The 26,987-nt window shown below is 36.3% G+C and overlaps 1 protein-coding gene across 4 annotated transcripts in view; it reads right to left on the bottom strand.

Annotated features, from left to right (window-relative positions):
• Window positions 1-26,987, bottom strand: part of ASCC3 (activating signal cointegrator 1 complex subunit 3) — a 261,720-nt gene that overhangs the window by 10,441 nt on the left and 224,292 nt on the right. For all 4 annotated transcript variants that reach the window (XM_074538569.1, XM_074538568.1, XM_074538567.1 and 1 more), the window contains one exon: window positions 11,293-11,517. In XM_074538569.1, the coding sequence (XP_074394670.1) occupies window positions 11,293-11,517 (225 nt within the window). The remainder of the gene's footprint in view (window positions 1-11,292; window positions 11,518-26,987) is intronic.

Here is a 26,987-nt window from a genome sequence, read left to right on the forward strand (position 1 = left end):
TAAAATCATCCTGCCTTCCATGCCTTATGAGTTTCTGCTCCATTTCTATTTCCCATGTTTTGGCAGTACAAATAAGAGGTACACTGTTTACTAAGAGTATACCTCTTATTTGTATAAAGATCTAAAGCTAATTCAGTATGGATTTTGCACTGCAAATGGCCCTATGGACATGAAAAAATGGTTCTGCTTGCTTTTTTCCTTGACTGGACTTATACTCTGTTTGGTTAGTCTGAAAGTGAATTTAAGAGTTCTTCCAACGGAAAAAGGATGAAACATGAATTTTTGGTTTCAACTTTTTAAAATAGTAAATGCAGCTATTTGGATATGTAACATACTTTCCATGCTGTCTATAGTACATTGAATGAATTATTATGATTTATGAAAGCATTTCAGCAGGTGAAAAAAATAATGCTATAATGTATTAGTTGTCTTGCTTATTTTGTTGTTCAATAACATTATGATCACAATAAAGTGTGGGTCCTCATATTAAAACACTCTAATTCACATTGGAGTAGAAAGTCATATATTTAACAGTAGTTCGCCATGGAGGGAATTTAATGTTTTATTCAAATACCAGAAAATAGATTTTTTAAGAAAGCAAGGAATATTGATATATTGAATCTGGTGTACTGAATAGTTTCAACACCTTTTTAAATATCATCTTGGTGTTAGGAGGGTTGCAGTTTGATTTTATGACTAGGCTTCAGATGTTTCCATGGGTTTTTCTTGTAAACACAAATGATATTGTTTGATACTTAGGCAGCAGATACCTGCACCATTTTAACTTATTTTCCATCCACTAGTGTAACGAGGAGAAGCTGTCTGTGTAAGTCTTTACATTTAATCAAATGTTTTACAGACAAACAAAAGGCAGCATTTACTTAAGGCAAACTAAACAGTGAAATCTTCTTTAAACAAAGGAGTTGTTTACACACGCAGAGCTATTTCAATTAAATTACACTGATTCTGGAGAAATACTGACTTTAAAGACACAAGTTAGTTTCACTCCTGGCCGAGTCACACAGTTTATTTTAGCAGTTTACAATGCAATTTCAACAGGGCTTTTTTTCTAGCTCGGGGTGATAAGATCAGTGACACTTAGAAAAATATTTGAAGTGTTACCCTGTATTACCCAAATGTTGTCTCATTTCTCATGAATTGTGGATAAAGGGCCTTTCAGCTAATAAAGATCCAGATTTAATATTTAAATTTTTTGAGGAAGAGTCCTAGCATCCTGAAAGTCTCTAACATTCCTAATGACCCTAAAACTAGTACCTCACAGCACAATCTTGCTGGTTTCCATTTTCTGTTTCCACTTGGCTTGCCAAAGTGATTTCCATGTAGGATTGTTTTCACCAAATAGAAAATAAAATTATGTTAGAAATCACATTTGAAAGGAGAAGCTTTGTGGCCTGCAGATTTATATGTTAGTTCACATGACATTTACTTGCATAAGGAGGGAATTGTTCTCAGCATCAGACTGGAGTCAGTCTTTGAAACTTACACGGTGAATTGCTCTTTACCCGATTTCACATTTTAAAGTATATTGAAGACTATCCTTACAGCACAGTCTGTGTTTCTGAGCAGTCTGTGTTGCTGAGACAGTCTGGTATCTGCCTCCTGTTCTCCACTACCTGATTCCTGTTCTTTTCTGCTATTCTGACAGCCTGAAACATCATATTCCCCAGTGATGATGCGGCTGTACGTATGTGAAGAAGAATCAGCGAACAAATATCTTTCTTTTCCATGAGCAACAAGAAGAATACAGCAAGTTGTATTTTTAGTCAGGATGAAGCAGTGGTATTTCATAGAATGCTTCTGGAGATGCACACATAATACATTGTTCTGGTGTGTGTTTTTTTTTTTTTTTTTTTTTTAAAAATCTATCCCTCTCCCCCCTTTTAAACAGAGGTTTGAAAAGAGGAAAAGAAGAGTGAAGATGTAAGAGAAAGATAAATCTAAAACAAGCTATACTGAAATTAACTGGAGGATCCTTTCACATAGAAAATCTCCTAGAAATTGATAGAGGCCTACAGACAGATATCCCGTAGGGAGTGAGGAAAGCCTGTGTGTGTGAGACTCTGTGTTCCACATTGTTATAATGAATCCACACGGCAAATCCTCTTTTCCTCCTTATTTTCTGCTTCTTTACCCATAGAATTTATTCACAGCATCTCTATCTGGATGTGAAATCCAAGACAGTGACATTGTGAAAAAGTCAGAACAATGGTAAAGTTGGCTTGTTTCATCTGCTGCCTTGGAAACCTCCACACATTTTGTTTTCCTCTAAGTGTAAAACACGGAGATGCTTGATACTTAAATGGTTACTGAAATTCCTAAAAATACTCCAGGTAACAAACTGAGTTATTCCCCTATCTCCAAATGTAAATGTAAGCAACTAAACAAAGAATATAATACAAACCCCAAAGTTTTAAAGTATTTAATATTTATATTATCTGATGAATAATATATTTAGTTTCTCTGGTTTATCTAGTTGCTACCCATTTAGCTTGTTGTATAACCAGTATAATTTTAAAGAAACTTATGGCTTTTTAAGCTCTTATTCTGCAAAATAGTAAATAAATTCTAAATATCTTAGAGTGGGTAAGATTGGAACAGATTAAGAGTATTATTCTAAATTGGGAAATGGCACAAAGTGGTTTTGTGCCATTTCTAGCCTTTCTAGCCTGAAGAATTTAAAGCAATATGGGATAATTTCATCACAGACAGAAATTTAAAAGAAGAAGACAGTGAGTGCAACAAGTGAAACAGGAAACAGTAAAGATACTTTAACTACAACAAAAAAAAATACGTCTTTTTTTTGTAAACCAACAAATTAAATAATAAAAAAACAAACCAAACCAAAACCCACCCCTCTAAGCCCACCACTTTTTTACCTGAAGTAGAATAAATGGGGGGAAAAAGATGGAGTCAAGGGAATTATTGGTTGTTATAACAGAAAATATGTTTACCATCCTCTTATTTGGGGCTCCTTCTGCGCTTAGGAGAATTAAAAGCAGATGCCTGCACTGAGATGGGTTTTCATGAAAGATTCAGGCAATAGCTCTTAAGCCTTCCTAATGTCATACTTGGGCAGTTACAAAGTAGTAACAGCAATTAGTGACACCTCGTTTACATTTTGTCTGTTACTATCAAAACCAGCTTGGCTTGTGCCAGTGTGGGAAGCAATATTAACCTATTAACCATGGCTGAGGCAGCACAAAAATGCCAGAGATCAGCAGCTCACTGATGGAGATGTTGTCAGGTATGGCAAAACCTTTCATTCTGATGGTATTCGGAATCGAGTGTCAAAAAGTTTGGATCAAAATCTTGCTATTGCTGTCATCATCCCAGGAGTGCATTAAGACAACACCATCAGCATCCACAATCAGGTTTTCATCTTCTCTTTTTCAGGAGCAGCAGCTGCTTATCCTTAGGTATGGAATGATTTGAGCTGCTCAAGCTGTACCTGTCTGGTCTGACATGAAGCTGAAGTTTAACAGTCCGTCTCTTTCTAGCCAAAGTTATTACTGATGGATGGAATTTAAATGATGGTTTATAGCTCCCTAGTTTGAGGGGAAGCAAAGATAGAGGCAGGATGTGGAAGAGGTGAGTGTGTGGCACTCTCACTGACAGAAAAACATTGCATTTCTCTGGTGTTATTAAGCACCCCCTATATAAGCTCAAAATAAATTGGAACACTAAATTGTTCCATAATGAACATACCCCCCCACTCACTCCCGCTCATTTAGGAGATTTTTCAGGCTACTAAAACATCCTGATTGCTAAATTCTTTCTTCTAGAGACTTTTTAACAAAGTTTTTATAAACACTGTTTTTGGTATTGGTTTCACATCCTTCGTTTGAAAGTCAGATACTCTGGATCACTCTTGTATGACTGGGTAGGTGGCAGGGGACCAGAATAAAACTAGCAGAATTTCTGATCTACCCAAATGACTAAAATAGCTTTTTCCTTTAAGATAAGCTATTGAAGTGTTAAAAGTGACAGAGCTTGCATCTCATTAACAGAGCCTGCATACTGCTTAGAATAATTTTTCTTCTTTTTGAAGTCACCTGTCCTATAACTCTGAATATATTAAGCATTTTGATTTAAATCCTATAAACATAAATGTTAATATTTTGTGGATAAATTATATTTAAGCTAAGTGTCAATGAAGCTATAATGATAACTGCTCTGGATACAGAAGGAAGGTAAAGAACTGTAAAAAATGCCATTTCAGTGAAGAATTACACCTGTGAGTACTCAGTTAGAAGCTGAGTGCCTACAGTGATGCCATTGGTGGCAAAGACTTTGTGGATAGGGACTAAAACTTCAGATGTACTCAGGGTGAGTTACATGGCTCAAATTTATCTACTCTTAAAAGATTAGTCTTAGCTTCACAGTCTATGACACTTTCTTTAGTGCTTTTATTAATGAATTTGAAGTTTAGTCTAGGACTAAATTTTAGTTACATGTAGGAGTTTAAATCCACAGGTCTATTAAAATTATTAGAATTGTGCCTACTTACAGCTGTTTAAGACTACAGAATTCATGTGACAGATATTTATAGATAATAGACAAAAGGGTATGCATTTTACCTATTTTTAAAAACTATGAATTCAGAATAATAACAAATTTTTTTGAACATGCTTCAAATGTAGGAAGCCTTCCAATACATAAGATTATATTATGATCCATGTGTGACTTGATATTCTGCTAATAGAAGTAAAATATTTTTTCAGATGTTAAAGCATGCCATGTACTTTACGTTTCATGTTTTTATATAAATCATGACTATGATGCTTCAATTACATAGCTCAGAAACAGCAACTGACTTGAAAAGTTGGAATTCATTTGAAGAAGTATTACAGAGAGTTTAAGGTCACTACCTTTGGTATGTATATATCAGTAAAACAGGTATCTACAGAACCTTTGAAATTCAGAGGTCTAGTTCAAAATTACTTTTTAGAAATGTTTTAATCTGGGGAGAGGGGGAGTTCTTTCAGATCAATTAAATCACCAGCTGCGTGGTTTCAGCCTACAGAACATCCCCCCCGTACTTCATCAGAGATATAGTGAATAAGTTGTAATTAATCCTATTCAGGAGGCACTCCTTTTATACTGCCCTCTCTCTGTATCCTACTTCTCTTCACATTTTTTTTACAAGCATATTCAGTCTTCTCTTCCATATGCTCTGCTACCCCCTATGAGAGACTAATTCTTCATTCTCCCATCATCATAAAGGTCTCACTGATGTATGCAAATTACAACCTTCCTAGCTGCTTCACAAGATTCCTATCCCTGTATTCATCCTTTAGCCTCCACAGTAACATTATCAGTATTTTCAGAACTGGAGAAAGGACAAACCATTTACTGTCTACATTTAGTGGAGTGCAACCCTTGGGTTCTTACTGATTTCTTTTAATGGTATTACAGAAATAAAAGCAGCTACAGAGTGTGATATCAGCAATGTAAACTTGGTAGGGCAGAACCCGTCACTCAGAAGTCATCGAGTCCCAGTAGTAAATTTATTTTCAAACTGCTAATTAATAAATTGATATTTTCCACTATACCAGCGAACTGTAAAAAGAAAAAAAATGTTTTTGATAAGAATCACTTTGCAAAAAGTCCCAATTTCCTAACATAAACAATGTCTTAATGTCAGCACTTGTTTCAAATATTACACAAATCTATCAAAACCATGAAAGATACACAGCATCTTTCTCATAATAAATCTGTTCTCTTTACAGTTTAGAGTCAGTTTCAAAGTAGGTATGTAATATTTTGCCAATAATCAAAATTTTTTGAGTACATTCACAAGAATCCTTTTCAACAGCAACAGTTATTCCCAGTAACTTTCTCCTGAACTTTTAGCCCCTTAAGGTTAGCATTCAGGAAGCTCAGCTGCTGTCTAACAAACTTAATTAATCAAAAAGTCATTTCCGAGCTGTAACTATGAGTAAAAGTGCTTCAAGTGTGCTAGCAAGCCTACAAGTTAATCAAAATGCTAATGCAGTACAAATTAAAGTTGTGATTAACATTTCACAGTAGCTGCTTAAGTGAATTGATCACACAAATGGGTTAAGCATTACTCGTTTCCTCCAGCCCCAACTGGGAAAAGGTTTGTCATGGGTGGGGGAGGGATGAGGCACAAGCAGCACCAAATCATCATTAAACCATCACCAAGGTGCTTCCAAACACCCCATCACTGATTATCCCCAGCAATCAAAGCTCCCGCACCACAAAGTTAACCCTCCCTTCTCCCACAGATTTACCTACACAACACACACAGGAAGCATTTCCAGCCCAACACGTCCAGCTACTTTCCCTACAAAGTGATCCATTTATGTTTAGTATCTATAAGTGAGCATTGCTACACAGTAAAAGCATGACAAGATTTTTTTATTATTCTATTATTTCCACACTCCTAATGTGCAATAATAGTCATACAGCCATGAAAGCAGCCAGTATTTAAGTAAAATTGCAAACATTGTGCTATCACTGGAATATTACTACATACACAAAGAATATGTGTAGCAGCTGAAGAGATGTGGCCTCTGCTCTTCACTTGTTTCTGAGTAATCCTCTGCATTCTCAAGTTAATTTGATTCTCTTCCCTTCGTTCAGTGAAGCTGCCCATTTATTTATAGCTGCCAGTGCAACCATTACACAAAAGCTCCTTCCCTGGACACTTCTGGACAAGTCTTACTTACACCACTGTAAAATAGGCTTTTCCTGTAACTCCCACCACCTGCCAGCAAGCAGCTGGCACACCTGCACTACCAACAAGCAATACATGAGCCCAAACCACTCTTAGGACCTTTAAAAACTTCTTCACTTCCTCATAAGCCGAAAAACATAAGATCCAAGGGACTTGGCTCTCCAAATCAATAGTTTTAGTGGCTGTTATGAACTGAGGAGATTTCAGGACGATGATAAGTGCAAAGACAAAGGACATTTTCTTTCTTTGAGTCTCAAAATGGCAACAGGGGCTCCTTTGCCTTTGCATGGCCAGAAGTACTTTTGTGTTCTCCTTCTGAGGAGCCACCACCACCACCCAGCACAGCTGCAGTTTAGTACAGTAAGTATTTTGTACATAAGCCAGCTCTTAGCTGAATTGAGCAGCATATTTGTGCAATATTTGACAGCTCTGAGCACATACCACAAACATGATCCTCATAAGAACTATAGCGAAAGCTGCAGTTCAAATGACCAGAAACAACTTTAACTTGTTTAGAATGGCTAAAGCAGCATTATACTCATCACCATCTAGCTAAGGAAATACAGTGCTTAAAGCAAAGAGTATTTTTCTTTCCTGCCAAAATCAGATTCTCCAGAGAACTAACATGATGGGGAATGACAGGGCAGTAGTGATAGCATTGCAAGGTCCTTGCTACAGGGATAGGCACATTTCCCATGCAGAGTACTCTTTCTTCTGCAGTTTGGAATCTGTTTTCATGTCCACCTCCTCTCAAAGCCCAGCTACCCTACTGAGATGTGTTTAACACATCCATAGGTAAACACTTCTCAAAGGTTAGGGCTGAGCTCCATGGCAGTTCTACTCCTGGCAATTTTAAAATATTTTATCAACGATTATAGTACAAGTGGAGGCTTGTGGCCAATTCCAATGCAAAGCCAACAACTGTCATATTATTTCTGAGAAGAGACTGCCCTGCTGAATCTGAGAGTGATGGTATTACTGCCTCAATTATCCATTTCAATTAATGCAAATATAGGCAATAGTCTTGGAACAGCAGAATAAGAACTGATCGCTGAATACACAGTCACAAAATATAAGGCTTGACAAAGGAAGCAAAAAAAGAGATTAGATTTAGTTTCATGTATTCTTAAATAAGATAGGAAAAAAAGGTGGAGTATAGTCTTTACAATAATAATTATATCGTATACAAATGTTAGAAAAATATTTTCATTAGAATTTTTATTATTTAATGTACATTCTTCTGAAAGAAATAGAGAAACATTTGATTTTGAGAAGCTACTGGAGTGTTCAGCACCAGCTTTTCTCAGTAAAAAACACAGAGAGTGCTAGGCTTGAAGAGAATATATTGTCTATTGTAACTGTACTAATGGTATCTGAGGTAAATAAAAATTAAATGAGATGGCCAAGGTCACACAGGAAGTTAAGGCAGTTTTTTTGAGCCATGGGAACCTCCTGCACTTTATCTGTGAGAGCCTGTCGTTGATAACAAACTAGATTTTAACTTGAGGTTTTCAGTGCATAGAAGGGGTCTTTAGCCTAGCCAATGCCTCAGTGGCCATTCATTACAGAGGTGGGAGTGGGAGCAGATAGGCATTCACATTCCAAAAGGCTACATACTGCTATTCCCCATATTTCTGCAATAAAAGGAAAAAATTCTGCATTTCATCCTAGGTATATAAATACTAAATTTTATCTTGCTGTAATGAACTCAACCTATAGCTAACAAAGGCTAACCATAGGAAAACTGTAACAAAATATACTTCTTTTTCCTTTATGCTAAAACTTATATTCCCCTATTAAGCCAGCATTGTAAGTCCTCAAATTCTGTTAAATGCTAAAGACTTGAATATTTTGCCATAATTATAAACAAGATAATTCTAATGTAGAGCCAAAACTTTTAAGACATCCAAGGAAAAATGATTTAAGAGTTGTTTCATAATTTTTTCATTAAAGTATAGTGGAATCTTACCTGAATCCAGCAGCTACATTTACCTATGTAATGCTGTTAACATGGTTTTCTGCTGGACCAGTAACAATACTCAGCCTAAAGTCACTAGCAATGAAAAAACCCAGAATATGTTGGAGGAATGGAATGCAGAATGAAAGATGTGGATAGGAAAGGAGTCAGGAGAGGGAATGACAGGTGAATGACACCACAGAAGATTGGAGAAGTTTAATAGTCTGTGGTGGAAAGAGGCTTGCTTACATATCATGGCAAATCTGCACTGCAGGGGACCTGCTGTATAACCACCTATAAAAGCTCTTAGAAAGATCTTTCTTTCGTGTAATAGAAAAGTAATGCTGATATGAAAAGTCCCCCCTGATATTCCTGTATCTACCAGCAAAAAGAACAGTTAATGTTCAGGTCACAATCTGAAGGTTAGCTATACAACCTCAACACGAAAATAATTTATAAGTAAAAAAAAAAAAATTCAACATAACTCAAAACCCAATTCCTGCCTGACTGCTGCGTTTAACGTCTGACGATGCGCGAGCGCGTGCTCCCACACAGAGAGCAGCACCCACTGAGCCCGCTCATCACGGCATCCTCCCAGGCTTCACTTCCTCTCCTCATAACTAACATTTTTGTTTTCTACCTCTGCTGACCCAGAGTTCATCAGCAGGTCAGTGCTAAGGAAAAAGGTAACAACCGGTATTGAAAGTGTAACCCTGTCTATTGCTTAGATTCTGGGAACTTTAACCTCCTGTTGGAAAGCGTGACTAATAAGATGGAACCAATAATCTCCCGAGAGATGTAAACCATGTGCCAACTTTAAAATACAAAACTGCTCGCATGTTTTTCTTTTTTTTTTTGCCTTTTTTTTTTTAAGATGACTGTATATATAACATGATATAGTAGTTAACTGAAGGCTGGAGTGCTAAGGCATATTATGGAATGGCATTTTTCTGAACTCTACTTCAGTTTAAAGGAACTCTTGAATACTTTGGATTTTTTTTTTCTAAGTGACTACTGTTTCTGAAATACATATGATGCAGTAGCAGGATTAAGAAAATACATTTCTTAGCAAAACAGAACAAAATAATTACAGAAAATTGTATTTAATTTAAATTTACCCCAAATATGTAATTAACTCCCTAATGCTTACTTCACAAACATCTAAATGAACTTTAAGTATGTGATTTCTTTGAAACAAAGGTGAATTTTCTCACCTGAGCAAGTGATGCTTTTCTCTGTTAATAAATGAATATATGGCATAGCTGTTTCTACATTTTCAGCACCATGATTTTATTGATTTGAAATATTTGAAACAGAGTAGCATCCAAGCATTGCTGGTTACCAAGATTAGGACTGTGTAGCCGTAACATCTGTGGTGTTATTTGTTTCTTACATTCCCTAATTTCAGTTTTGCTTAATTTGATATTAGTATTTTAAGCTTGTTTTTATTAGTGTAAGGATGAGCCTTACCCAAACTGCAGGACTGAACTGTACACAGTATTTTCTCTGTCTAGAGCACTGATTAATAGTTTCTCATAGAGCAGTTTTACAAACTGCCAGGCTTGACACAATGATGTTTGCAGCTACTGTATCGCCAACAGGCTTCAACAGAGCAAAGCTTCTGATAGTTGACAAACAGATCACTGAGGATATTAAAATTTGAGCAAACAAAAACTGCAGGAAGAAAGAAGTACTGGCTCTATTTTACAGATATTAAACTCAGAAACATAAAACCAGCAGTTTGTTGAAGGCTGCCTGATCTTCAAGAACGTGTGAATGAGTCCTTGTGCAGCTCTGCTGAAGAGCAGAATTATTCCCGGGAGACTCAGAGGGTCAGTTGTTTCCTGTGACACCCAGAGCTCACCCTTCCTGCTGTACCTGTAACTGAGCTTTTCAGATATGGCTGCCCTCTATCCCAAACTCCAATTGCTGCTTTAAAATTCTTCTGAGGTGGCAGCCATGCATGTGACTGCTTGTTACCAGTACTCCCATGGTCGGTTTAGTTTCTGTGGGCTGCAACTGCATTACAACTGTAAAAACCCACAAGTCTCCAGGGTGAGTTTAAAATTTGCATTTAAAAACGTGCTCTTTGACTCTCTGATCATTGGGATATAGAAGATGTGTCTTTACACTAGCTAGAGGAGCTTAGGGAAAACCTCTGCAACTCATCTTGAATCAGATTTCAAACCACATTATATTTGTGCTTGGGAGTGGCTATAGTGCTTTTGGGTGCTAGAAAAGTAGAAGTACCTGGGGGAGACAGGTTCTTGGGTATCAGCATAATAATCTGCAGGGACCACAGCCATGCTAGAATGATTCTCATACAACATTCCACAATACAGAGATAAAAAGCTGTTGCAAAGAAAGCAGAGGCCATTATATGGCAGTAGATGCCTCCAGTCAGACCATGACTGTCGTTTACTCTAAGTTTGTTCACCTCCAGTTCTGCAAAGTGGAAACCATTTTGGGCATCCAGTTCCTCCCTAAACAAGGCATTATAATAACCTGTGGTACCAGCTCTCCACAAGAGTGCAAGAAATCTTCAGATTCTTCTATATTCAAAATATGAGAACACTAACAATAAACAGTTATATACTGAAATGCACCACGATACCTGGCATATTCTGATTGCTTGGTCCAGCACCGTCTTTGTATCAGTTGCATAATCTGGGCAAGGCAGCATGGCATGACTGAAGTGGGCTTGCAGCAAGAGGTGTGTTTTTGTGTGTGAACTGTCAAATGAATGGGGATTGACTTCAATTGGAAGGTGTTTGGCCAGTTCGCTGTTCATCTGATCTTCATTGTGTCTCACAGGCAGATCTGTGTACTCATCAGCATTCTTTAAAAAAAATAAAAATAAAAATTAATCATTGTAATTAACTTCAGAATAACTATTACTGCTTACTGAGGCATTCAAATGATATGCATTTAATTTACTACAGTTAGATTTCAACACAAAAATAGCAGCATTTAAATATTTAGAAAGTGTACTTATTTATCAAAATCACACATGGGAAAACAACAACTAATATAATATTTTCAAATATTGACACAGTGATAGATTTTAAATATTTTTCCTTCCACATAGCTGATACTAACATTAGAGAAGAGAAAAATAAATGCAAGGAAATAAATATATTCATTGGATGGATTGAGTAGCAGAAGATGACCCACAGGTATCCTATCTCATTGGGTCAAAACAAAACAAAAACATTTTAACGTTAGCTATAAAGAAGTCAAAACCTCATATTTTCAATTTTCAGGTTTTGAGTTTTTCTCTTAGTATTCAAAACCCAGTAGCCTTGGAATAGCTCTTATATGCTTCTTTTCAAACATTGTTTCAATATTTTGAGCAGTCAGTGTCTAAGCAACTGATGATGAGTGATCAAAACAAAGTGCAAAATTTTAAGCAGATAGTGAAAACATTATCTGTGTTCCAGAGTGGCACTAATGCTATTCATTCCAAAATGAAAGCTGTGTAAGAACTTTCTCACTGTTGCAAAAAGGAGCTGCCCACCAACATGTAAGCTAAATGCAGTTATAAGTAGCAACATCATAGCGGCTGAGAGGAGCAAGTACAACTGTTTAGGTATCCCAGGCAGAGATGCCAATTCTCCTCTCGGGAAATCCACTGTCTTTGAATAAAGGTTCAACAGAAACATCCTAAGAATGGAATCCTAAGAAAAGAATCAATTTTGTGGCTGACTTAATCTGCAATCTTTCCCTCCACAAAATCCTCTTGTGCATGTACGTGTATACATATCTCTTGGAGTGAGAACTATCTTTCTGAATTATAAAACTTGCAAGTAAGGTAAGAGTTTTATAATATGTGATGTCTTTTCCATCTGTAATTCATGAGAGTATTTCTTTTGTCATAAACTAAAAAGTCATTTGGGGAGCATGAAGGGCAATGTTGTCGAAACTACAGGCTTAGCAGAGACCATTAATTTAAAGTGTTCAGGGTTTTATATTCCTCTTAAACTATAGAATCAGTATTTTGCACTTTAGTCTTCAATTTCATCAGACTCCCGCAAATCCATATTAATGAAATATTCACAACAGTAACCAGTGAAGAGTGAGGTAAAGAAAAATGGCAATTTTAGAACACCTAATTGAACTACCTAATTGACTTACAAAGAACCATATCCCCTCATTAATATCCTAAGACGTAGAACCTTTTCTGACAATTCCTAAAAGCAGTTAGATAGCTGGTTTTACTCCTTGGCAACTGACAGCACAAAATTTTCTATTTTTTTTAATGGTGCAAAGAAACTATGTCTAAACTGTGATATCAATGTAAAAGGAATGGTAACCATTAGACAATTTAGGGTTTGGAAAGAAAACCAGAATGTCATTAACTTATTTCATATCTCAACTGCAGATTAGAAGTGAAGACTGAATAAAGACAACTGCTGCTTAATCCTGGATGTCTCTGCTAGATCTCTTGTGAAAACTGTGGTCATTTATTCTCTGAACCTAAGGTCACAATCTTTTGAAGCCCTATAGAAGGCTGCATGTTTGCTCCACTCTTTTTATTTAACTGGCTTCTCCTTCAAAGATATTTTAAAGAATATTTACCAAGGAGATTTTTTACTTAGTTTTGCTTTGCAGTGTAAAGTAGCAGAAAGAAGGAGGATGAGCCAAGTCAGTCCAGACCAACTGGTACCCCTGAAATTGCATTTTCCCTAATTCTTCCCCAGCACATGTTTTATTTACATCCAAAACACTCCTCTTATTTTAAACAACTTGCCTACTTAATTTCCTGTTTGTGATCATTGACTGTAAGTAAGTGAGGTTCATTTTCTTATCTGCATCATGTAGGTAATTAAAGGAAATTGAGAATGGATAGTGAAGCTTTTATACAACTGAGAATGAAGCTGAATGGAGGGCACCGAGGTCAGCAGAGTCCATTATATTTTTATGTGAGAGGCCGGTATGTCTGCCCTGTCCTTGTTTGCTTAGTGTAGGCTGGACAGACTACTAACTGCAAATCTGTTTCTCTGATTTGCCCAGCTGTCCTTGAATAAAGACATCTTCCATTGCAAAACGTTAAATGACAGTGATTGACAACTTTGTGATGAACTCTGCTTGTAACCCCCTGCTACTGTTTTCAGGTTGCATAAGAAAAGACAGAATAAAGAAACATCCTTTGTAATCACCTCAAATGGGCCCTGCTGTTCACTCAATATTTTTTCATTTTAGTTTTCCTTTTCATTGCAAATCTCAATCTGTTCTGTAAAGGCTGTAGCTTCAACTATTCCACACAACATATAATATATATTGTTTTAGTACATCATATCTGAATGCCGTTCTTATTTCCATGGGTGAGGAAACAGATCAAACTACATATCAATCATTAATCTTCATCCTAAAGTCAAGAAACTTAATACAAGCTTCATAGTTAAACCACAAAGCACTTCTGTGCATTTTTCACTTTCCCTTCTCCTCTTAAACCAGAGCTGTTGCAGGCCATGTACAATAATAGGTTTACAAGCACTTACACAGTTAAGCATAACTCGGTGTATACCAGGAGATAACCTGGAATTTTAGCTCCAGATTCTGCAATTATGCATTTGGTAGTCATGTCACATCTCTCTCTCCTACATTTCTGTGATGGACTTTCCCAATAATGTCTCCTTTTGGGCATTAGAGACTGCTGCATCATTTCAAGGGTGTAGGAGTCACCTCAGACTTACATTTCAACCTGCATGCGCCACAATGCGCTCGTATAGGAGACAGTAACTTGCAGTGCCAGTGAGAAATGTCGCACACAGACCTGCATAATCTCAACAGTTACATTTTACAAGGCCAAAGGGCTATTCTGGTAATTGAATTCTGTTTCCTGCATAACAGCAGCCACAGAATCATCCTAAAGTCCTGTCTACAACACCATGCTCCAAATATGCAGCTTACCATCACCCTTTATTTGAGCTGTTAGAATAGCCCTAAAAGGAAACAACTCATCCTATTTTAAAAGATATCTTTTGCAGTTTTGTGGTACTATCAGGCATTTGAGGAGCCAGACCAAACTAAAATTTAAATAAGGTATCCAACACTGTGAGTACTGTGCTCCGCAGAGTCCACAGGGTTAAACCCCCCCAGATTTTCTTTCTACCTACAAAAAGTTGAAATTCGGCTGAAAATACTGATTTATAATGAGAGCTGAGCTATAAACTTATACCACATTTAGATCTTCTAAAATATTTCAAATCTCAAATAAGTACATCTGGCCACTTTGTCTACAGGAGAGGATACTTGTGGACCACAGACAGAAATGGAATCAAGGTGAGCTACTAAAGCAAACTGGAATATTTTAAGTGAAGCTCAGTCATGGGAACAGTAAAACTTACAAAGTTAATGAGTTCTAGACTTTAAAGAGCAGTTGATTAATTTGTAACAATGAGGGTCTAAACCAAACCAAAAATAGTTTCTCACATTCCAGAGTTGAACCAGCAGTCTTTTCTTTAGCAATGTTATTGAAACTGCCTTAGAATTGACTGTATGTTCCTTTCCTTTATATAGACACCATGAACCCAATCAGTATATTGGGTTCTCACCATATTTTCAGCTTTAATAAACTTGCAACATATTTTGCTCGCCTTTAAGGTTCTGATGTCTAAAAAAACAAAAGAATTCTTAGAACATTTTGCTGTGAAAAGAAACAGTTTTTAAACTAAACTATAAAAAATATTTCAGCAGACTAGCACTAAAATTAAATACTAACATAAAAAAGAGAAAAGACAAGGATGATTTTTAGCTAGTTCAGTAATTCCATTCTCTTTACCTGAAAGTTGATTTAAATTACATAAACTTCTCTAACAGTCTAAGTATATGCTGAAGTACTGCAAAAATGATACTTTTGTGAATAGAATTAATAAGATACAATAGATACAATAAATAAATGTGGGTGACTTTTTACAGCTGTTCTGCAATTACCACTAATAATGCATTATGAATTTTAATTCTCTGCTACCAGAAGTACAATGGCATGCCAATATCCAACTTATTGTCCCAAGTGAAAACAGCACTTTTTGATCTTTGGAAAACTGGACAGGTGAATATAAGCTCAACAGTAATATTATAATTGGCTTTTGTCTTTTGATTCATTGTACAAAGTGACACAGAGCACTCTAGAGCAGCATCCAGACCTGCCACATTGTGCCACTCTCTATAGGAAGATGCTGGAATACAAAATCTGAGGCAGCCTGTACTTGTCCTCATTCAGGTGATACCTACTTACTCCGAATATAGGATAGAGAAAAGAAGCATGGTCAAAATAGAGCAAGGACTGATCATTTGGAATAGCTAGGTAACATCTGACTTAGAAGTGATTCAAAAATTCTAAATTTTACTTTGAGGATACTTGAGCTTCTGTACTTAAAACCATTTGAAATGATTTCTAATTTTATATATATATATACATATGCATCTCCACTCATGTGCTGACAGAAATCTCATTTGATTCTGTAACCTATATCATAAGGAAAATTTAAGAAATTGGTTAACTAAAGCTCTCAAGCTAATCTTCCTTTGCTTATGATTTTTCCAAGAGAAAAAGACCAAATTATGTGACAAAGGAGTGGCACAAGAGTATACTGTGAATATTATTTTAATTAACCAACATATCTACAGTATATTTTATTGTCACATTTTTGGGTGTGAGTTTGATTTATAAGAAAAGACATTACATTTACACAGATGTATCCTGACTGGCAGCTAGAAGATAATCAAGCTTACATTTATGTTCAGAAAACTAATAAAAGTAAGGAAATGTGCTTTAAAAAAGAGGGGAAAAAGCTAAAATAACAAAACGAAACCTAACTTACAAGTGGTTTTTCAGCTCATACAAGAAAGTAATGTAGATTCAGAAACAGAATCAGAGAAGTACTTGCTAGAATTACTGCTCTGAAAAGTTTATCTTTGTAAGTGATGCCATTATAAACTCCTATTTTAAGGAATTTATTGGTAGCCTCTGAATGTATGCATTTTGGTCTCAGTTTTATGGGACATAATTTAAACTTCCAAATGCTTGGGTGTTTTTTTTTACTGTTAGATATAAAAGGTCTATGACAATATTCCAGTTAAAAGACACTTACAACCATATGTTACTAGTTATAAGTCTTAAGCACAAACATGATGTGTTTTCAAAATTTGTATTATAGACTAAAAGGGAAAGAAAATTAATTTCTGCCAGTTCACTCTGTTTTATGCATGTAAAAATAAACTTTTAAGACAAACTTTTCAGAAGAAATGCTCCAGATTTTCAGGGCAGGCTGGCAGCCTCTGCTAAACCACAGGGCAGGCTGAGGCTTTGTAGAGATCTTAAAAATTGGCAAACATGGTTCAAAAGAAGACAACAACAATTTTCAGGCAAGATTCAAATATATTTGCTACATGATACTGTCACTCATCACAGACACCATGTTTACAAATAAAATCCTTGTCTTCATATATTGTACAACATCTCCCCATAAACAGCACCCACGGGGGGCTCTCTCTGCCCTCACCCTCCACGCCAGCTCAGGTTATAGGAAAATGCTCCAGGCACTTTTCTATGAGCATTTTTAAAATGCTCCAATCACTTTTTTAAGAGCATTTTTAAAATGCTCCAGTCATTTTTTAAGCACCCCATCAGAGACCACTCTTCACCCTCTGGAAAAGGAGGGAACAGATGCATATAATGGACAGCATCGTCCGAGGAAAAAGATCTGCTCAGTATCTTCTAAAATAAATAGAAACTTTAAAAAAATTTTATTCAATTAGTGTTTAATGCACTTTTAGACATAATAGATATACATTAAAAAAAAAAAGTATGCATTCAAAGTGTAACATTAACCCAATTAACAGGGTAAGAGCAAAACAGTGAGGCTGGGCTACTCTGGGGTCTGTCTCTAGATTTAAGACTCAGCAGAACAAACACTGGAAATTTCCAGCTGGACAAGAGAAGTTAAAGAGAGAAAGTTGTAAAACCCATCAACATGCAATTATGCAAATCTGTTATATTTTAAACATTAATTTGTAACTATCCTTCATGATTTAAAATGGGCCCATTTCCACCACGAGACCCACAAACGTATTTTATAAGAACATACAAGTTAGAAGTTTTTACAATTCTTAGTCCTCATGTTAGTGGTCAGAAAAATTAATTATGTTAATATGCAATATATTAATTGTATTCGCATACTTTAAATAGACAAGTGCTTGATTTTTGCTTTTAAATAGCTGTGTATGATAAACACCACAAATTTTACAATTACAGACATCATAAAAAGCACAACCTAGGGCAATGAAACAGTTGAGTGATCACTTAAAAACACCCTAAAGGGTTTAGATTTCACAAGTTCACCTCTTACTTAAAACATCCAAACTACAAACTACTGATGACATTCCTGATGACCAGGGGTCAGGAGTCTCAAAGACCTTTGCCACTGCTCACAGAGCAGGAGGAGGTCAGCAATATTAGCTACCAGTAGCAGAGAGTGACCTGGCAGATCTGGGAACTTCTAAACCACAAAGTTAAATTACAGACCTCTGCTTCAGCATGGAGTTCATAGAAAAATATGCAAGCATGCTAACATATAGGAGGGGGAGGATTATTATAAAGTAACTATGATTTGTCATGGGAAAGAAGCTCTTAGGACTTCTATACTAACTTGAAAGTTGGTTTTCCTTTTTTTTTTTCTCTAGCTTCCTAAGCATACTAGAGAAGCTGAGTTTCAGTGTAGGGGAAGATACAGTAACAGATAACACAATCACTGTAATTTTCTTACTAATAATATCCTTATAGAACCATTCTATTTCAGGAAATTTTCCTATTTAAGTCACATACTTTACTAAAACATTACAACAAGGAATGAATTCACGATTTTAAGTCCTACCTCTCACATTCCTTATTTCATAAAGGTTATGGTCACAGTCATAATTCAGTCCTACTTTTTCTGGCCAGTCCTAATAAAACCAGTCCTAAAAATACATTTTCCTTGAATGTATAGGTACTTTCATAGTATTAAGCCTGTACAACTTCCATAGATGTGGCCTTAGTTCGCTCTTAGGTTTTCAAGTGAAATTATTGCTCATAAGCATTCCTGTAATACTTGCACAGTTTACGAAAAAATAAATGCAGAAGAGAACTAAATTAGGACAAAAATAAGAGCAAACATCTGGTACTGAATACACATTATTCACCTAGAATAAGATACTTTGACCACAGCAAATAAATATAAATGGAATGGTACAAGTTCCATTTATAAAGTGAATTTTCATAATGTGAGAGAATTACTACATTTTATTGCTGTAAATGGTATATTAGAGATTTTGCCTCTCCAAAATGCCTGATTTTTCTGATTATTTCTCATAAGAATCCTTCAAACGTGCACACTTTGAATGTGTTATCATGCTCTGTTTTTTTCATCTTAAAACCTAGATGGGGCAGTGAGCCACAGCTTACTTTCCCTGCAATCTCAAGTCATATTATAGAAAAGATTTAAAATTGACTGGTTTTGGCTCTACTGAAACGAATTGTATTGCACTACTACAGAACAGCTTTTCAGTGCATGAACTCAGTAATCTGCTAACAGGAAACTGGGAAAATCTCTCTGAGTATACATTCAAAAGTCCCATTGTCACAAGAACTCCACTTGAGATCCATTTGAATGTCTGTCCGCATTTTGAAATTGAGCTTGGCTGCATCAGCTGGCCCAACTGCTGACTGAGATGATGATAGCAATAAAAACTGGAATAGCAAATCCTGGCACACAGCTTTCCCTGGGAAAGTGATCAGTCATTTTCCATCTTTGGCTTTGATCCTCCATTGGGATCTTTCAGTGTAGAGCCCAGAGCCAGGGAAGAAGTTAACACATCCCTGCATTGCGTTAATGCCACTCCGCATGGGGACAGGAGTGAGTGCTACTAATTCTTTATGTGAAACGGGGCCCCTACTTACTGTACATGTTAATGGCAAGCTGAAATGGTGTGCTGAAAACCAGATTTCAAATCTGCTGACCTGTGGCAGGTCCCCTAGTGGGGAGCCACAAATGCACACTGCTGCATTCTTGTACTGGATTAAATTCCGGATCTAGACTACTATGTGACCAGAGACAAAAGGGAATAAAAAGTTCACAGGCGTGAATACCTGTCATCATGTGGTGAAATGAGTAGCAGCCTGTGCTCAAGAGAGGCTCAAGCCCAGAATAACAGAAGAACAATACAAACTGGCAGAAATATATGGGAAACTTGGAAGGTGCCTACATGCACAATGTCTTTTCAGCAAGCCAGTGCTACTGGTCTCACTCTGAGCACTTTTAAATGAAAATAGTTTAATATAATAATAAAAACCCACAACTCTAAGAGGAAATGACAGCTGTTGCAAGTAAATTTCAATAAGGGTAGTTCCCTGCTGATAAAAACTGGCACATCTCCATTCATTTCAGTGTAACTATGTGAATTAACATTGCCTGAAAATCTAACCCAATGTTTTGAACAACTCAAGAGCTACAAGGAAATACATAGATGGAAACCACTGGTAATTACAACGGTGAGAAAGAATGGTAATTACTGAGGAAACAAAAAAATCAGTAAAGGAAAAATATGTGAAGTCTATTATATAAATAGACAACTTGTGATTTTTTTGGGATGCTTAATTTGAGTTCTATCAACATTTCTGTTACAAATGACAACAGGTCTGATACCAAGAATAACATGGGAAAAATGCTCTTGTACCACAGTGGACCTTAACAGGACATGCCATTTCCAAAATAGGATGTACCATGCATTACTAAGGCAAACCTAATCCTTTTTCGATGGCAAGTGGTAATTTTTCTTGGTGATTGTCACTGCACACAAATTTGTAAAAACACTGTAAACTCAAGTGTTCCTACACAGACATGCACCACGTCTTGTCTACATGTAAATAAAGACAGTAATGTGAAATACACTGTAAGATCTGTATTAAAAAAAAAGTGGAATGATAAATGATGATTAAGAGAGTTGAAGATATTTTGCCTCTGGCATAAAGTTTTAAAAACTTTTTTTAAAAGACAAAGAAAACAGAGATTTTCAGGACCAGATGTCTAGGAAGATCCCATTTGGATTTGAGCTACTTAAATTTGCAATCATGTATTTATACATCTAACAGAGCTTCTGTTTCCCCTAGAATCTGAAAATTAACTAGCTTTGTAGCATCTTCCTTGATCTGCCACCCGTGCCCTGAGGATTAGAGACTCCACCTGAGCTTGTTTTACAAGCATAACAGAAAAAATTAATCTCTGCTGGCAGCGATCCCACTGGGATACTGATGAATAATGATATCCCTCTCTTGCTGCCCTCTCAGTCCACTAGAAAAGCCACTCTAACCCAGCAACGTGGAAACCGCTGAAACCATTCCAGCTGTGGATTAGCAGGCAGTCAAGCATCCATCTGTTCTGTGTGAATCAAGAGAAAGCAAACATGCATTCTTATAGCTAAAGAAGTACTAAAAATTAGCATCTTATATGACTGCATATAGTAAATTAAGACAATCATATATAAAAGAAAAAATAATCTATTATCTACACATCATGTTGTTTATAATTGCTTGTTGCCTTAAGTGAATAATAAACAAGTTGAAATTAATCTCCTTAACCTACAAAATACTGTGCATTCAATGATTTAATATGTTTAAATAAAATTTCCTAGTACTGTATGCATCAATTGTACCTAAAAATCTTTTGTCAAGAGACATCTATGCACCCATTTTGTAAGCAAGCATGGCAACATCCTGACAGGAGAAACATTTCAGAGGCCTGTTGTGAGAGGAATTGTAGCTATTTTCTCACCCTATAAAAGATTTGAGATATTTCTCCTTCTGAAAACAAGTAGTTCAAGTAATCTCTGCTGGCTTGCTACTCTTTTCTACTGGATGACAGAAAGGAAAGGAGGTGGAAGTGGAAATTGGAATGTGGGCAGCCCAATGAATTTGGTGATGTCTGATTTGACTCTTCCATGGAAAGAGGACAATGGCCTACTATAAATTAAGGAAAGCTGAATTTGAGCACTACCCCAGTAAAAAGTAGTAATAAAAGTGCATGCATTGACAATTTTCCCATACATAAATTCTAATATTTTGCTTGATGCCTGTCTTACATTTATTAAGTTGCAGAGGTGAAGAAAATGTACAATTTGTTCTCTAGAAACAACCTTCTTATCGTACGAGGAATTTCCAAATATATATACAATTTTTTTCAAACACTTTCAGATTTTTTAAAATCCTAAGGCTTTTTGGTAGCAAAAATCCCTCTGCAATTTCTTCTAACATTACAGATAGCCTCCCTAAGTAGCTGTGAAATAAAACATCTTGTAAATATTAGGCAATAGGAGAGGCCTATTTCTTAAATATTTCTAAATAGGACAGGTTGATTTCTTAAAAGTTCCTCTCTGATAATATATAACATCAAGATTTAAAGTAAAATTCAATTTCTGAAGCCAGACAGACCCCCATCAGGAACAAAAATAAAAAGAAAATGAGACAAAGAAAGAATCTAAATGCAAATAGGAAAATACAAGTGTCAGATACTTCATTAATGACTGATCAGTAATCCTCTTATGTTCTTTTTTTTCCCCTTTAACTACTATGCTAAAGGAACAATATATGCTGGATATCAATCTTGTATGATGTAATCATTTCAGCCAAACCAATCCTTATCCTGAAATTTCTGTTAAAATCAAAGAACAAGCTACAATGTCATCCTCTTTCTTAAGAGTTTTACAAGCAATATTTTCTATGCTGACATAGAAAAGTATTTCTGTGCTTTTAAACAGCAGTGTCTATGGCCCAGTTGGTGTCACTGAGTGAACCGCATTCTATGAAAACAAAGTTATCAATATGATTGTTACAACTTGTAGTACAATTGTATAAATCTATCAAAGGCAAAGGCATTCTCTAGAAGACAATTTTGACAAAAGAACTGCAGAGTGCAGAAAGCCTGAATTTGCTTATCCTGCCTCAATTACAAACTGGGAGGAATAAAGCAGGTAGAACTTGAACTGACTTGCTAAATACAAACTAAGCTTGTAAGGCTTCCTGCTGGAGCATTTGGGACCTGAGAACACACAGCCATTGCTCAAAGCAGCCTTACAGATTATAAAACATTCAGCTTTACCATAATAAAGATGCTGTCAAGAACTTCAGTTCTGTTCCAATAAACACAAACATTATTTCAACAAACATATTGTCTATTTGAAAATATACAGCCACGTGACATGACTGCTGAAAAAAGCCATTCCATTTCCTGTATGAACACTTTGCATGCACACAACTCTGCATATTTTAAAACCTTGCATGATGGTGGCTACAATCTGTCAAGCAGTAAGTAAAACCTGCTTGTGCTAAAAGAGACAAACAAATAAGTGGTCCATGGCTGAACTGCATGCAGCTTTGAGCAGTCAGCTAAGCCAAGCCTGCTATCACTGAGCTTGCTTCTACCATGGGCAAACACTGATTTGCCACAGATGGCAGCCTGTCCGGTTTTCGGCTGTTTGAAGGGCCTGGAAAGGCCCGGAGTGGCCTTGGGGCAGCCCGCGTATCAAAGGATGAGAAGAGGCTTCAGTTCTTCTTTCGGTCTTTATGTTTATTAATTGTTTATCTAAAAGATTTTCTTTCGGCCCAACAGAGCTCTGCTCAGCAGCCAGCCATGAGCACACTGTGCTGCCCTCCAGGCGGTCACCTATCTTTATACCCATGGTTACGTGTACAATATTTATCATTTTTCCCCAATACCTTTCACCCTTATTGCCCGATGGACTTTCAGTAATGACCAATCCCAAAGTGCCACCATCACCAAAGAAGATGGAGGAGAAGAAGAAGAAGAAGAAGGACAGGACACGCCCCAATTCCTCCATCTTACTTCTCTAAACCCCCCTGTACAGAAATCCTAAACCCTGTGTCTCACTCTCTAATTAACCAATCCCTTCACCATTCACCCCGGTGAAACCCTCCTGTCCTCATACAGGTGTCGTCTCCTGTGTAGGATCAAAGTCCAGCCACCAGACACTTCTGGAACATTCCAGGACTCCCGAGCCCCCCAAGGGTGGTCTCGGTGACTCGGCACCTCAGTCCTGAGCTGCTGAGATCCCACAGCAGCCAATGTCCACCTTCCCCAGACCAGGACAGTAATTCTGTCTCCTGGCTCTCAGAATACTTTCCATTGTTATACATGAGTGCTTTGCTGCTATAACTGCATCCTGGAAAAGGAATTTATTTCCTCATTTCTCTGACAGAAACGATTACTAAAGCAGGTGTTTGAAATGGGGATATAGCCTGTGGCTACTGCCTTCTACTACCACAGCTATATACACTTTCAAAAGTTTTTCCCTTGGATGCTGAACTGCAATCAGAGCAAATAAAACAAAAAACCTGAAAAAAATATTTAATATATATATTATATATATATAAATATATATATATTTATATACTACATCAATGACAACAGTTCTTGTTTTAATTTAGCTTTTGTGAGTATTGCTTCAGTTTGGTTTTTTTCTTGGTATTTTTTTTAACAGGCATATGATGACAGAAATTAAATGAGAAGATTGGATGGGGAAAAAGGGGACCTGTAAATTGGAGGTTAGAAATTCATGCATACTGGAGATGGAAAGGATTTGTATATTCTGGTATTGACTGTAATTCTTTCTTATTGATGCCATAAAAATGGAAGACTCAGGCCATGTTGAGTTAGCTGTCACTGTTGGGCATTGTTGCCTTGATTTACTAATGGACTGTGCTTTCCTGGAAAGGAAGTCTGCATATTATGCCTTCAAACTAAAGCTCAAACAATAATTTGGAAAAAGAAGACCAGGAAACAGTTGTGTTATGATGTTAGGAAAAAATGACTAAATTCAAGTACTACAGCAACATTAAAAACTGCTCCATCTACTGGAACTAGAGAAAAATCAAGGCTAATTAAATGTGTGAGTATCCATATAAGTACTTTTTCTGCTGAGTACAAGATATTTTTGAATATACTGGATATAGATGATGAAATTTGGATGCTATTGAAATGCAGTCATATTTTGTTTTATTTTCATGAACCCCTACATAATTAAAAAATTTAAACTATTAAACACACTGATACCATCTGGATTATTCAAGTGGGAGCTGAAGCACAAATGCTTTAACACGTTAAAATCCAGAGAATATGGACTGTTCAAAAATTAAGTCAATTATCCAAGAAATGTCTGTGTTTAGGATGAACTTTATGTATTGAACAGTCCTTGGTAGAGATTTATTGTAAAGAAAAGATTTAATTGTAAGAGGTAGCAGTTTTCTTCTGTTAAAAAAATACCAAAATATTTCTTCTACAACTAAAATATGAATAATGGCTGAGGCCACAGCACTGATGTTCACATTATTGAGTGTACTACAGATATGAAATCAGACATGGAAGTTCTTTAAAGGCTAGCATATAATAAATTGCTTTCCATCTGACATAAATTTTACATTATAAAATACTTCAATTATTGACACTGAAATGCCATATTCAAAAAGAGTTTAATGAATATAGTTTAATGAGTTTATGAATATAAGTTTATGAATATAACTTTTTAATAAGTTTAATGAATATAGTTCTGTGGTGCTTTTATGCCTGGAAGAAAATCACAGTAGCACCTTTACTTTCTTCTAAATTAAATGCAAATGTAATTTTACATTAACTGTAAACACTGACTGACTTAGAAAGAGTGATCTGATTTTTTTCTGAAATGACTAAAGAACAGAGACCCAGTTTTATATAATATCTTAAAAATTCCTAAAAGCAATGTTTCTGCTATGGTTTGCCAGGAAAATACTAAACGAAACAGATCACATCAGCTTCTTTTTCTGACAGTACTTTTGTGAGGCATTAATTCCTCCTTCCCTGGTGTTTGACTGAAGACCTGTTGAAAAGATGGTTTATCACTGAGTCAAAAACCTTTGCGGCCCCTTCACGGGAGATCAAATCAGCAACAGCATCCCTATACAGAAATAAAATTATTTTAGACTGAGAGTGTAAATACTCTCAAAGAATTGCATATTCCCCTGGTTGGAATAGAAATTGCCAACAATGATGAAGAGGAAATAAAGCTACAGGTTAATTGAGTTATCTAGGTTCTCATAGTACAAATACCTACCAGATAATGAAAGACAGATAAGGCATTAATAACTCTACTCATTTGCTATCTATGTATCTTGAATGGAGAGTGCCGGTTTTATGAACTTCCTCCTTCTACCTTCTGACTCCAACAATGACAGATTTTCTGCTGAGCTCCAAATTACTCAGTCTAATACAAGCCAGTGTCACCATATCTATTTTCAGAAAGAAATAAAGGGAAGAGGCACGTGGAAAATTTCTGTGTCCATGTTTGTATCACAAAAAGACAGACACGGATGCTCCACTATAACAAAAATATCATATTCTCTCTCTAAGCTCCCTTTTCTAAGAAAAACCCCTCTTTCTTATTAACAGTTTACATGAAAGACAGCAGTAGGCACATGAAAACCAACCAGTTCTCTTTTACAGGCAGAATTAAAAAAAAAAAAAAAAAGAAATCAGGGACAACATGTAGATAAAACAAGAGATGAAAGATGGGAATGATGTTCTCCCCTTCACTGTCTGGTATGGTCAGGTATGACAAATTTTTTGCTCTGTAAATATTAACCAGATAACAAGGTAAGTAAAAAAATCACCAAAAATCATGAAACTAGTGGATCTAGGTGTCACAGCCCTGATCAATCAGAAAGACAGACTTTTCTTCCTCAAGGTACAACAAACTGCTATTTGATTTTAAAAACACTTGTGCAGAAAAAGACAAGAATTACCCTAAAGTATCTATCATTGTTTTTTACCTAGACCTCTTCTTTAATCTCTGCACCTAACTCTCAGAATTAAAGGAAAGAGTCTTTAGGCACCTCAGGGAAATCCTGCCTGTCAGTAATAATTCATGAACACTTTCTCATCAATAATACTTAATGCAAGAAGCACCCATAACTCAACAGTGATTAAGCTCATTTGGATTACCACTGCCTAAGCACGGTGAGGAAAGGTTTAAAGAAAGCTCTATGGAAAAACATCAAACATTTGCTCTCAGAAAAAAACCCAACAGTCCACTAGCACAAGGCAGCGACAAAAATAACTGAATGTGAAGTTCCACCTGCGAACTGAAAACCCAAGACAGCTCAAACATCTCAGGTACAGATTCACTGAGAGGAACAGGCAAAACATGAGGGGATTTTTGCCCACCTATCTGAATCAATTATTACTGCATATTTCCAACATTACTGTTGGGCTGTACCTATGTGCC

The sequence above is a fragment of the Zonotrichia albicollis genome, chromosome 3 (assembly GCF_047830755.1).
Source record: "Zonotrichia albicollis isolate bZonAlb1 chromosome 3, bZonAlb1.hap1, whole genome shotgun sequence".
NCBI lineage: Eukaryota > Metazoa > Chordata > Aves > Passeriformes > Passerellidae > Zonotrichia > Zonotrichia albicollis.